The 14273-nt window shown below is 36.8% G+C and overlaps 1 protein-coding gene across 2 annotated transcripts in view; it reads left to right on the top strand.

Moving 5' to 3' along the window:
• Positions 1-14273, top strand: part of CPEB4 (cytoplasmic polyadenylation element binding protein 4) — a 79540-nt gene that overhangs the window by 39219 nt on the left and 26048 nt on the right. Inside the window, exon 3 of one of the 2 annotated variants that reach the window (XM_012808931.2) lies at positions 5768-5818. The exons of the other annotated variant lie outside the window; for it this stretch is intronic. Coding sequence (XP_012664385.1) covers positions 5768-5818 — 51 coding nt within the window. The remainder of the gene's footprint in view (positions 1-5767; positions 5819-14273) is intronic. 2 annotated transcript variants of the gene reach the window in all.

Genomic DNA, 14273 nt, shown 5'->3' with positions numbered 1-14273 from the left:
TAGTACTTTCTTTTGCTACTGTTTCAATTTGTTTTTCCACTATCCTATCACAATTCAAAAATTAAATTTGAGTTTTTGGTTCAAAAGGAAGATCTTCCCTGCTTTTATTAAAGGAAATATTTTAATAAATATTTAACTTTGTCTTTTTAAAGTTTCCATTTCCTAAAATTCTTCTGCTGCTTTGTCAGTTTAAGTCTGATAAAAGTAAGGAGTTGGGTTTTTACTTTTTTTCTCCCCTAGAGAAGAATTATAGTCCTGTTTGTAACCAAGGACACCAGCAAACTCTCATTTCTCTGCAACTGAAAAATACTCCAGATTGCCACTCCCTTCTCCATGGTTTCAGTTTGGAACTTTTTAGCCAAAAGGAGTCCTCCCTCTTCCTTACTCTGACAAGTGGTAAACTGTTGGTTATCTCTGGGCTTATAGTTGGAGAGGTGATAGGAATTAATGTCAAGTACCCACTGCATACTGGGGGACTTTCCTTGGTATTTTGCAAAAATTATCTTGAGAGTGTCTCACAATAGCTTTGTTAAGTAAATGGAAATATCTCTGTTTTCTTGAGTTTCTCCAAAGCTAATTTAACCTAGGTCACAAGATGAGATGGACTAGACTTTACTCTTTTCCCTGTTGTCTTCCACCATAGAACACTACCAATTGCTGGCTTTGCATCATTCATCTCAACAGCTGTTTATTGAATGCTTTTCGCTCCTCTAGGCTCTTTGATACAAGATCCAAAATCTGTCCTTAAAGACCTTGTAAAATAGATAATTTAAATTCAGCATAGTAAGTATGAAGGGTGCAGTATGGAGCCCATAGGGTTGTCTTGAATCAGATAGAGCAGTGGTTCTCAACCTTCCTAATTCTCTGAACCTTTAATACAGTTAAAAGGGATTGCGATCCACAGATTGAGAACCGCTGAGATAGAGGATGGTTGGAGTGGGGCAGAGCAGGCTTCCCATAGGATGTGAGGTCCAAGAGGGGAGCTACCTGGGCAAAAGAGTGGAGGCTTGAGTGGTGAGACACTGGGGACAGAGAGAGGAGGGCATTCCAGACAGAGGGTGTAACCCAGAAGTAGAAGTTATGGGCCAGCAGTTCTGAATGGCTGGAATGCCTGAAGCAGGAAGGGAAATGGCAGTGTGGAGAGATAGAAAAGGCTGTGAATTTAAGAGTTTCTAAAAACCGTAGCTGTTAAGCAATCTGTCCCAGTGAGGGGTTTTGTTTAGCCTAAACTCTGTGTGTATGTGTGTGTTTAATGAATTTTAAATGGCTCTTTGGGATGGGGCAAGACTCCAGTTGATACAGGTCCCAACTGGTTCCTCCTCTGTGATTTTGCAAGAAAATATCTTTATTGGAAGTTGGTTGTGGCACAGATAGGTCAGAGAGTAGAAGAAGGTTACTGATTTTGATTTGAGGAGTCACATTTTTAAGTCAATAGAATAAATTATTTATAATTTTATTTATTCAGTTATAGGACATATTGAATAACTTTTATTAGTTCATATTGATATGTATTGTGTAGTATTTAAAACCAAGGGATTTATCACACATTTCTCAGGCTTTTCTGTACATTGACCAGGTCCCCACAGCACCATCTTATAGCAAGTCTCAGACAGTTTTTGTAAAAAAAGCAAATGTGTAGAGGTATGAAGTATCCCTTTAAAAAATTATTTTTGATGGTATAGCTTTGATTTACTTAGATGTGAACTAAATAAAATTAATAGGAGCAGAGGTAGAAGGAGTGCTTCTAGTTAAACAACAAGTCTGTGTATACGTATACGTACATGTGTTAGAAATGTTTAATGATGTTCACCAAAGACTCCCCCTATTTTCCTTTGGAGTATCTAAGTTTTTATAATGTGAGTCAATAAAAAAAATTGAACTAAAATTTTGTGCTACTTGTTACTTTATGGGACTATACTAATACGTTTAAAGAACCTTGCAGATTATTTTCTATTATAATTCTTGCCTTATACCATGTCACCAATAAAACTGGTATGACTCGGAAAAAGAGAGATCATAGCATGAAATCTAAGTACTGTAGTACTGTACTGTAGAACAGTTGGTATTTTTCAGTGTTTGTGTGTTTGAAATGGCAGCATTTGTTGTATTGTTTCCTATTGAATGATCATGCAGTAATATCTGGGTTACTCTTTAGAGCAGGTGTCCTCAAACTATGGCCCGCGGGCCACATGCCGCCCACCGAGGACATTTATCTGTCCCGCCAGGTGTTTTGCTGCCGCTGCCTGTCCTGCTTAGCAGCCAACTCGTCCTGGGGCCTGCAGTCTGGCCCTCCAGCAGTCTGAGGGACAATGAACTGGCACCCTGTTTAAAAAGTTTGAGGACCCCTGCTTTAGAGAATAACTTATCTAATTGTGAAAATGATACATACATATACTATTAATATAAAGGAATATTTCCTTTTAGTCTTTTCTCTTTTAATCTCCTTGGCTAGGTTGCTTTAGTGACTTAAAAGAATGTGATAGTATTTACTGTTCTTTTGAGCACTTCCTCCCCCCACCTACTCTTAAGTCAGTCTGTTTGGTAAATATTGGTTCTCTCCAAATCATAGATAGCTACCACAGAATTGCCTGGTTGGTACATGGATCTTTTCTAGGCTGTAGAATTTGGTAGTGTAGATCCCCAGAGTCACATTGTATCTGTTGCCTATATTTGGCTACATTGAGTCATGTCACCAAATATAGCCTGTGCCTTGTGCATGATGTATGCCAGGCTTCTGGCTCCAAATGCCACAGCTGGTCTCTAGAGACTACTCCTTTTCCTTTCACAATGTCCCTTAAGATTAGGGCTGCTGATCAGGCAGTGTTTTCTATATTTATGGTACAGTCAATACCAACAGCATTCAAAGGTTGAATTTTACCCTCTAATTAGTTCAGGTGCCTGAAATCCTAATGCTTTCCCTCTTAAAGAATTCAATTCTAAATGTGCCAAAGCTTGGGTTATGATTATAGATAGATAAAGTATCAAAAAATCAACCAAACAAAACTATAGAGATTAGGCTATAGTCATATTTAGTTATCTCAATTGTTTTTATTTTATTATACTTTATTTATATTATAAAATGCCAATATTTTAAGTTCAGTAGCATGAACTCATTGAATGCTCACCCGATACCCAAACAGGAAACTCACAGTGCCTATGTATAAAAACAGCTCTAGTTCTAAAGGGAGACTGTTATGTAAAAGAGATAAGTTATTCAAATGCTGAAATAATTAGGTAAGAAGATTAGATATTGTTCTGTAACTGCAAATAAAATTAGATGAGTTAATTTTAGAGGTTTTCCTTTTGGGAGCAGTGTCTTAGAAAAAGGTGAACCTGAAAAACAAGATTTGAGGAACCCTTGGGAAAACTTAAACCCACACAATAACCCACTCGTGAATGTTTACGGCAGCTTTATTCGTAATTGCCAAAAAGTTGGAAGCAACTATGATATTCTTCAGTACATAAATAAATAAGTAAATTGTGGTCTATTCAGCACTAAAAAGAAATGAGCTATCAAGCCATGAGAAGACATGGAGAAACCTTGGATGCATATTACTTACTGAAAGAAGCAGATCTGAAAAGGCTACACACTGTATATTGCCAACTGTACGATATTCTGGAAAAGGCAAAACAGTGGAAACAGTAAAAAGATCAGGAGGGTTGGGGGGTGGCAGAAAGGGATGAGTGATTCAGAAATAGTATTCTTCTCCTACCCCCAGGTTTTAACAGTTGAAGATTATGTTCTTATTCCTAGTATCTCAAGTCTTATGGCGAAGTGGCTCAGGCCTGTAATCCTAGCACTCTGGGAAGCCAAGGCAGGTGGATCACTTGAGCTCAGAAGTTCAAGACCAGCCTGAGCAAGAGTGAGACTCCATCTGTACTAAAAATACAAAAATTAGTCAGAAACTTTTTTTACTTTTATGATACTTCTCTAACCTGTGTGCCCTACTCTTCTGTAAGTTAAGACAAGGGGATTGCTTGAGCCCAAGAGTTTGAGGTGGCTGTGAGCTATATGTATGATGCCATGACACTCTACCTAGGGTGACAGCATGAGATTCTGTCTCAAAAAAAAAAAAAAAAGAAAGAAAGAAAAGAAAGAAAGAAATGAAAAATATACTTGTGACAAGTCATAAAATTCAGGCTATAGTTAAAGCAGTTCTGGTAGAATTCACTAGTTCAGATATTGGCTGTGTACATTCACATGAAAGAATGAAACTAATTTTTAGGAAGAAATCAAAAAATCAAAATTACTTTTCACCTTTTTTCCTTCCATTTCTGTCCCTACCTCCACTCTCTAAATTGGAATAAGCTGAAAGTTTGAGAGGAATAATGAACAAATTAAAAAAACTCTTTTATTTGATTTTAAATTGTATTGTTGGAAAATTATGAAGTTTAGATTTTGTTTCTAGTTAGTTTCCAAATTTTGGATACTGATTAATTATAGTTGCTGGCAATAGAGGATAGTTGTCTCTTTTCATGGCATGAATTCATTTCTGTGGAGACTGTTTCAAAGAAGCAGGATTTTAACATTGAAGGCCTAAAGTTCCTTTTTAAAGAGTTAATTGATAGCCATCTCTGTTTCTAAGAATGTTCAGGAGAACTAGATAGATAGAGTCTTGGAAGCCTTACCCCAGCCCCAAGGCATGAGAGAATCTCTGCTTATCTGCTTTTCCTTAGCCTTTGAGTCACCAGTTCTGTGGGGTAGGAGTTCAGAAATGCTGATAGTTATGATTCAATTTCAGATTTTCATGTTATTCCTGTTTTATATAGTGCTGGACTATAGTGGAGAATTAGCAAGCAGGTCCCCTTCTCTATTCCCCAGATGACCAAGACAGTTGAGGGTTATCCACCATTCTCCTGAAGGTTGGTGCAGATGGCATGTGGGGTATAGAGACTTAACAGGTGTTGCCATGGTGATTCTTGTTATGTAACTTACAGTGTAGAACTAGGTACGTGTTGTGCATTCAGTAAGGGTTTGTGGTCTAGATACCTAAGCTTACATGTAGAAACTCTTCCAAAATAAAAATGTAATTCCTTAAGAATAGAGAAATTCCAGGGATGTTTTCCCCATTCATTTGTGGGGGAACAGCTTACCCAACAAAATTTCAGTACCTTCAATAATTCTTTTTTGAGAGGCAGCGTGAGTGCCCATTTTAGGTTCAAAACTAGATTTTGACACACTTCAAAATTTAGGGAAAGTAACCCAGCATTTATTCAGTGCCTACTGTGCTCAGGGCACTGTGCTATGGTGGTGGTGGTGGTGGTGGTTTTGATATTTTCTATTATGTGTAATTACAATAAAATATACTTTACGTTCTGTACAGATTTCTCAAAACACGAATTAAACCTGTCAGAGTGTCTGTACATGTAGGCATAAGCTTTGTTGTAAGTTACAAAGGAAAATATTTTTGCTAATTACATATTTTTGTAAAGTAACAGAACACCACACAGATGAAGAAAACATTTTATATTTATGGGGCAAAAAATGTGAAGATTGTCATTATGAGTTATTAGAACATGTTATAAAGAAAATTACTTTGGATGGGGATTTGAAAATTAGAATGACCTAGTAGTTAAGAATGAAGACTATTTTATTTTCCCACTTTCAAATTTCTCCTTTTTGAATATTGTTGAACATCCTGATTGATACGTCCTCTGATTCAAATACCTTTCCTATTTAAAAGCAGTCAGTTCATCTCTGTTATTGAATACGTTTAAAACATCTATGAGAAAAGTAAATTTAGTAACGGCCTTCTTTTACCTTCAGGTCGTCTAAACTATTCCTATCCAGGATCCGATAGCTCTCTGCTTGTTAATGGTAAGTGATAATTGATTTACCCTAGTGAAGTACACAAAACTGATATAGGTTAGTTAGATGAGAAAATATGGGAGTTGTACTTCAGCACTTGGTGAAATGACTTTAGTTCTGTAATGGTAATTGTAAGTTGCTATTAAACTATCAGCTATTTTTAAAATAATTTCTTTCCCTCCAGATTGTGGCAGAAACTGGTTTTTTGTTTATTTGTTGGGACTGCTTTTGTTTGTTTTTAAATTTGGGAGCCAACTGATTCCCTGACCCAAACTTGGTGACAGTGAGAATAAATGAGAATCCTAGAATGACACAAAGACATTAGCTTCTGGGGAGTGACCTTTGAAATGTTAACAGAAAAGCCTGGAAAAATGTTCCAGGAGCAGGAGAGGACAATCAGAGATCTAAAATCAGAAAAAGCCAGCCCAAGACCAAGTGCTTGACATTGCATAGGGCAAATTCATTTACTATTTGTTGTCTAATGAGAACAACAAAAACAAAACAAAACAACAAAAAATAAAGTTTTATTGGCCTTCATGTACCTTTGGTAGATTCTTCTTACCTGTTCTAAATGGTGCACACATGTTACTAATGTGCTATCAAATTTTCTTTCTATGTGCATAATGAAGCAAGCTGAATTTCATAGGAAAGAGGGGGACATCTACTTGGAGAATTAAAGAATTCTATTGTCTGTTTTTTGGTAGTGTAGTTTAAAACAACTGGGTGAAATACAGAGGTCTTGTTTACGTCTTTCTATCCATTTGCCAAAGCCAGTTTTCAGTCCCACCACCTGTAAGAAGTGTTGCTGACTAAAGTGCTATATTCTCACCATCCTCACAACTAACACAAACAAAAAAACTGTCTACTCCTTATCTGTGGTATGTTGTGAATGAGGAATTAAAATTGCTTTTGCCCAGGCATGGTTGCTCATGCCTGTTATCCTGGCACTCTGGGAGGCTAAGGTGGGGAGGATTGCTTGAGGTCAGGAGTTGGAGACCAGCCTGAGCAAGAGCAAGAGCCCCTCTATACTGAAAATAGACAAAGTTAGCTGGATGTGGTGGCCCTCTCCTTTAGTCCCAGCTACTTGGAGGCCAGGGCAGGAGGATCACTTGAGGCCAGGAGTTGGAGGCAACAGAGTGAGACCCTGTCTCTAACAAAACAAAACAAAACAATTGCTTTTATAACTGAATTTGCTTTTAGTTTGTAATCAGTGTGCTGTAAAATGTAGGATTGTTGATCCAGGAAAAATCAGAAGGAAATTTAATTTATGAGAGTTGCTGGGTGCATCAGATCTTCTGGAAACTATATAGTTTCTAAAAACCTCACTTGTTTGTCAGACTTCGGTTTTTCATGCTACAGTGGCAGAACTAATACCATAATATAATATTCCAGTGTAAATGTGTGTAGACCAAAAACCAAACGGTGGTGTCAGAATAAGGAGTACATAAGAGATTTACACAGGATTTTCCTTTTCCTGTAGAACTAGTTCTAGAATCAGGTCCAAGTGCTGGAAATTGCAGCAAGCCAAAATGGGGGATATTGCTGAGCGATCTTAGGCAAAGTGATCAACTCTTCTTTGTATCCGCATGAAGTTGTTTAGTTGGATAGATTGCCTCTGGGGCCCATCTCTCTTGAAGTGAGAAAAATAAATTCTCCCTAGGATATGTCCCTTAAAGTTAAATTCCCTTATATTTTTATGAGATTGCCTTTCCTCTTTTCTTTATTAATGTATTTTCGAAAAATGAATAGATTAGTTTTTAATACACTTTATTTGGCAAAGAAAAAATAAACTTAACTTTTATTTCAAATATTTGTGTTTGGAAACTTTATTGGTTCATGAACTCTAGGTAGTTTTTACTGTTACATTCATGAAAGTTTTATTTATTACAGTCTATGCTGGTAGAGGTTAACATTGTCTCAAACTGAAAGATAGGAAGATAAAAAAAGCAACAAGGACAGATACCAAATAGGGAGAATTTGCTGGCTCCTTAAGCAAGACCCAGAAGTATGGGATTATGACTGCCATGGTCTTGGTCTAGTACTCAGCTTTTTTTTTAGGGCCCCCAAACTTGATTTTGTCACATTTCATTAAGTGTTGGTATTTAATAACCAGCCAAGTAGGACCCACTGCCAGTTTATTCATTTATAATGAAGAATAAAACTTTTTGGTAGACCAGATGCTGGAGACGACTGGTAAACCCATTCTCTCTAGCAGCAAAGTCCTAACACTGCACAAGATTCATTGTGAAATTAAAGATAGGTAGGGAGGAAAGATGTTGAGACAGTTTGTTAGTGATCTTGACTTAAGTGTGGACATTGCCCTGTCTCCCAGGCATTCTTGTGAAATATTTTGTAGAGTAGTTCACTTCTGTAACAGATAATTTCATTTATGTATCGATTGATTCTTAGTAGTTTTGTTCTCACCTTAGCTCAGGTTTTAGAAGTAACTATATCACAAATTTACTGTAATGAATTGTGCTTAATAAAGATAAACTTAAGAATTACAAATACTTCCCATCTCATAGGGTTGTGGTCAAGATGAAATGTATAGAAATCGCTAAGCATAGCAGCTGGCACATAGAGAGTCAAAACAAGTAGAATAAGCAGTGTTTTTGGTTATGTTGAAAAATTTTAAGAAAACTATAAAGCAAGGGATTAAGATAAATTTGAAAAAATTACCTGTGGTTGCACATACTTTTAGAAATCTGTTATAAAATAGATAACCTAAAACTATGTTTACTTTCAAATGCACTTCTGTCACATTTTCTATCTATGCAGCCTTTTCTTAAAACTGAAAATAAATGCCTAGTACATTCCTTTTCTTAAAACTGAGAATAAAAGTAACGTTGCATTACTTTATAGTCATTGTCCAATTTTTTCTTAACATTATTATTTTTTATTAAATTATAACTTTGTACATTGATTCACTTATGGGGTTCAGGGTACTGCTTTGATATACGATGTGAAATGCTTACATTGAACTATGTAACACATCCATCACAATTATATTCATTTCTTAATAGTTTTGAGATGTACCAGTGCATCGTGCACATTAGGTGAGGTCCTCCCAAATACCCTTTCTCCTCTCATATCCCCTCCCCACCCTTCTACTTTCTGGACTATAGTTATGTTTTACCATTCATATGAGTGCATAGGTAATTATATATTGATTTCATAGCAGTATTGAGTACATTGGATACCTTTTTTTCCATTCTTGAGATACTTTACTAAGAAGAATATGTTCCAGCTCCATCCACGTAAACATAAAAGAAGTCTCCCATCTTTTTTATGTCTGCATAGTATTCCATAGTGTACATATACCACACTTTGTTAATCCATTCATGGGTCTGTGGGCACTGTCTGTTTCCATGTCATGGCTATTATGAATTAGGCTGCAATAAACATTCTGGTGCAAATGTCTTTGTTGTAAAATAGTTTTTGATAATCTGGGTATATACCTAGTAGAGGAATTGCAGGATCAAATGGTAGGTCTACTTTTAGTTCCTTGAGTGTTCTCTAAACTTCTTTCTAAAAAGGTCATATTAGCTTGCATTCCCACCAGCAGTGTAGAAGCATTCCCTTCTCTCCTCATCCATGGCAACATCTGTAGTTTTGGGATTTTGTGATGTGGGGTAATCTGATTGAAGTTAGATGATATCTGAAAGTGGTTTTGATTTGCATTTCTCTGATGATTAAGGATGATGAGCATTTTTTCATGTGTTTGTAGGCCATGCGCCTGTCAAGTCTCTTGCCCACATAGAAGTGGGGTTATTATCCTTTTCTTATTGATTAGTTTGAGTTCTCTGTAGATTCTAGTCATCAGACCTTTGTCGGAAGCATAACCTGCAAAAATCTTTTCCCATTCTGAGGGTTGTCTGTTTGCTTTACTTACTGTGCTCTTGGCTGTGCAAAAGCTTTTTAGTTTGATTAGATCCCAGTAATGTGTTTTTGGTGTTGCTTCAATTGCCTGGGGGTCATCCTCATAAAATATTCTCCCAGGCCAATCTCTTCAGGTGTTTTCCCTGCACTCTCTTCTAGTATTTTTGTAGTTCATGTCTTAAGTTTAAATCTTTTATCCAGTGAGAATAAGTTTTTGTTAATGGTGAAAGGTGGGGGTCCAGTTTCAGTCTCCTATAAGGGTCACCAGACAGTTCACCCAGCACCATTTGTTAAATAGGGAGCCTTTTCCCCCTCACTGAGTATTTTTGATAGGCTTGTCAAAGATCAAATGACAGTAAATAGCTGGGTTCATCTCTTGGTTCTCTCTTCTGTTCCACAAATCTTCTGCTCTGTTTTTGTGCCAGTACCATGCCGTTTTGATCACTATAGATGTATAGTATAACCTAAAGTCTGGTAATGTGATACCTCCTGATTGTTCTTATTTCTGAGTAATGTATTTATTACTCAAGTTTTTTTCTGATTCCATATAAAAGGAAGAACTGTTTTTTCAAGTTCTTTAAGGTATGATAATGGTGCTTTAATAGGGACTGCATTAAATCTGTAGATTGCTTTGGGTAGTATGGACATTTTAACAATGTTGATTCTTCCCAGCCATGAGCATGGTATGTTTTTCCATTTGTTCACATCTTCAGCTATTTCTTTTCTCAAAGTTTCATAGTCCTCTTTATAGAGATCTTTCACATCCTTTGTTAGGTAAATTCCTAGATAGTTCATCTTCTTTGACACTATTGTAAAAGTAATAGAATCCTTGACTGTATTTTCAGCTTGACTATTGTTGGCATATATAAAAGCTACTGACTTGTAAGTATTGATTTTGTATCCTGAGACACTGCTGTGTGATTCCTTGATCACTTCTAAGAGTTTTGAAGTTAAGTCCCTGGGATTTTCCAGGTATAGGATCATATCATCAGCAATAAGTCAGAGTTTGATCTCCTCTGACCCTATTTGGATACCCTTGATTGCCTTGCCTGATTGCGATGGCTAAGACTTCCATTACTGTGTTGACTAGCAGTGGAGACATTGAGCATCCTTGCCTCGTTCCTGATATGAGTGGAAATATTTTCAGTTTTACACCATTCAGTATGATTTTGGCTGTAGATTTGCTGTAGATGGCCTCTATCAGTTTAAGAAATGTCCCTTCTATGCCTATTTTCTTAAGTATTCTGATCATGAAAGGATGCTGGATATTATCAAAGGCTTATTCTGCGTCAATTGAGAGAATCATATGGTCTTTGTTTTTTATTTATTTATTTAATTTTATTTTCATTTTTTTGCAGTTTTGACTGGGGCCAGGTTCAAAGCCCCCCACCTCCCCCACCCCATAGATGGGGCCGGCACCCTACTCTTTGAGCCACAGGTGCCGCCCAGTTTTTTATTTTATTGATGTGATGTATTATATTTATTGTTTTGCATATGTTGAACCAACCCTGTAACCCTGGAATAAAACCAACTTGACTGTGGTGTATAATTTTTTTGATGTGTTGCTGAATTCTGTTTGCTAAGATCTTAATGAATATTTTTGCATTGATATTCGTTAATGATATTGGTCTATAATTTGCTTTCTTTGTTGGCTACTTTCCTGGTTTGGGGATCAGGGTTACATTTGCTTCATAGAATGTGTTGGGAAGTATTCCTTCTTTTTCTATGCTTTGGAAAACATTGTATAATATAGGTACTAGTTCCTCTTGAAAGGTTTGATAGAATTCGGATGTGAAGCCATCTGGTCCCAGACTTTTCTTTTTTGGGAGATGATGCTATTTCAGTGACTGATACAGGTCTAGTCAAGATTTCTAATTCTTTCTGGTTGAGGGTAGGAAGGAAGTGTGCTTCCAGATATTAGTCCATTTCCTTCAGATTTTTATATTTCTGGGAATAAAGATTTTTGTAGTAATCATTGAGTATTTTTTGAATTTCTGAAGTGTCTGTTGTTATTTCTCCTTTATCGTTTCTAATAGACGATATTAGAGATTTTACTTTTCTATTTCTGGTTAGGTTGGCCAAAGGTTTATCAATTTTGTTAATCTCAAAAAACAACTTTTTGTTTCGTTGATCTCCTTAATGATTCTTTTATTTTCAATTTCATTTAATTCTTCCCTAATTTTGGTTATTTCTTTTCTTCTGCTGGGTTTGGGGTTGGAATGTTCTTACTTTTCTAGTTGCTTGAGATGATCCATTAAGTTGTTGGCTTCCGTGCTTTCTGTTTTCTTGATGAAGGCTTCTGATGCTATAAATTTCCCTCTTAGGACTGCCTTTGCAGTATCCCACAGGTTTTGAAAATTTGTGTCTTTATTATCATTTTGTTCCAAAAGTTTGGTGATTTCCTTCTTTTTTTTTTTTTTTTTAAAAAGAGACAGAGTCTCACTTTATCACCCTTGGTAGAATGCTGTGGCATCACTGCTCACAGCAACCTCCAGCTCTTGGGCTTAGGTGATTCTCTTGCCTCAGCCTCCCAAGTACCTGGGACTACAGGTGCCTGCCAGAATGCCTGGCTATTTTTTGCAGTTTGGTTTGGGCTGGGTTCAAACCCCCTACCCTCGGTATATGGGGCTGCTGCCCTATTCCCTGAGCCACAGGCACCGCCCAGTGATTTCCTTCTTAATCTTGTCTTTTACCCAGATATCTTTCAGCCTAAGATTATTTTGTTTCCATGACTTTGTTTGAGAATGAAGATTCCTGTTGCTGTTGAGTTCAACTTTTATTCTGTGGTGGTCTGAGAAGATACAAGGAATAATTTCTACACTTTTAAATTTTCTGAGGTTAGATTTGTGTCCTAGGATATGATATACTTTGGAGGATGACCTGTGGGCTGATGAAAAGAATATACATTCAGTTTTACTAGGGTGAAATGTTCTATAGAGGCCTGTAAAGTCCATTTGTTCTAGGGTCAGGTTTAAGTCTAATATTTGTTTATTTAGTTTCTTCTTCGAGGATCTATCCAAAACTGTCAAAGGGGTGTTAAGATCTCCAATTATTATAGTGTAGGAAGATATCAAGTTGTTCATATCCATTAGGGTCTGCTTTATGAATTGAGGAGCATTCTGGTAGGGTGCATCAATGTTCATTATCAAAATCTCTTCATGTTGGGTGTTTCCCTTGATAAATATGTAGTGACCTTCCTTATCTTTCTTTATCTTTGTTGGTTTAAAGCCAATTGTATTTACTACTACAATTGCAACCCTTGCTTTTTTCTGGTTTCCATTTTGCCTGTATTATGCAAGTCCATCCCTTCACCATGAGTCTATTTTTATACTTTAAGGTAAGATGAGATTCTTGTATGCAGCAGATATCCAGTCTGAGTTTATGTATCCAGTCAGCCAGCCTGTGCCTCAGTTTAAACCATTCACATTAATTGAGAGAATTGATAAGCCTGGTTGTGTTTTGGGTATCATGATTTTCGGATGTCCAGGGGGTATTTTTAATCCTTTCACCACTGTGGAAGTTGGATTTTGTTCAAAAATTTCTGGGCTAGTTTACTTTGGAGGTACAGGATTGTGCTGGTTATTGTAGAGGATGGGTCTGAGAATATCCAGGAGAGCTGGTTTAGTTATGGCAAATTTCTTCAACATGTCTACGTCATTATAAGTATTTGATTTCTCCATCACAAATGAAACTCAGTTTAGCTGGATACAGGATCTTGGATTGGAAGTTGTTTTGTTTTAGAAGATTGAAGGTCGATGATTATCTTCTTCTGGCTGGAAACATTTCAGCTGAGAGATCTGCAGTCATTCTGATACTTCTCCCTTTGTAGATGATACTTTTCTTATGTCTGGATGCTTGCAGAATTTTCTCCTTTGTCTTAACTTTTGGCAAAGTTAATCATGATGTGTCTAGGAGATGCTTTATTTGGATTGAATCTTGCTGGGGTTCTGAAACTGTCTGCTATCTGAAGTTCTGTATCTCTTGCGATGCTTGGGAAATTCTCCTCCAAAATCTCTTGGAGTAGAGCATCTGTACCTTTAGGACTATCCTCTTCTCCTTCAGGAATTCCTAATAGGAATTCTTATAAGATGAATGTTTGATCTTTTGGAGTGGTCCCACAACTCTCTCAGGGAATGATCAGTTTTTGCTCTCCATTTGTCTGCTTCTTTGAGTGTTTGGGAATGTTCAAAAGCTTTGTCTTCAGTTTCAGAGATCCTTTCTTCTGCCTGGTCAACTCTATTACTGAGGGATTCTACTGTATTTTGGAGGTCTTCCACTAACTTCTTTATTTCTGTGAGCTCTGCTATCTCTTTTCTCATTTTGTCCATATCTTTGGTGACTTGGGCTTTGAATTCATTAATTTTTTGAGACAACTGTAGAACTACTCTTTGGAATTCAGTTTCTGTCTTTTCTTCCATCCTATTTATCTTATTTGCAATCCATATTCTGAATTTGATTTCTGACATTGCCGTCATTTTGTCTATGCATGGCATCTTCAGTTGTATCTCCTTTGTCATTTCTTGGGGGGTGGTATTGATCTACTCTGGTTATTCATGTTGCCGGAGTTTCTTCTGTTGGGTCTGCA

Source organism: Otolemur garnettii, unplaced genomic scaffold (assembly GCF_000181295.1).
Source record: "Otolemur garnettii isolate 467f Iridium unplaced genomic scaffold, OtoGar3 scaffold00003, whole genome shotgun sequence".
NCBI lineage: Eukaryota > Metazoa > Chordata > Mammalia > Primates > Galagidae > Otolemur > Otolemur garnettii.
Note: the sequence above shows the minus strand (reverse complement) of the source record. Positions and strands in the feature narration are given on the sequence as shown.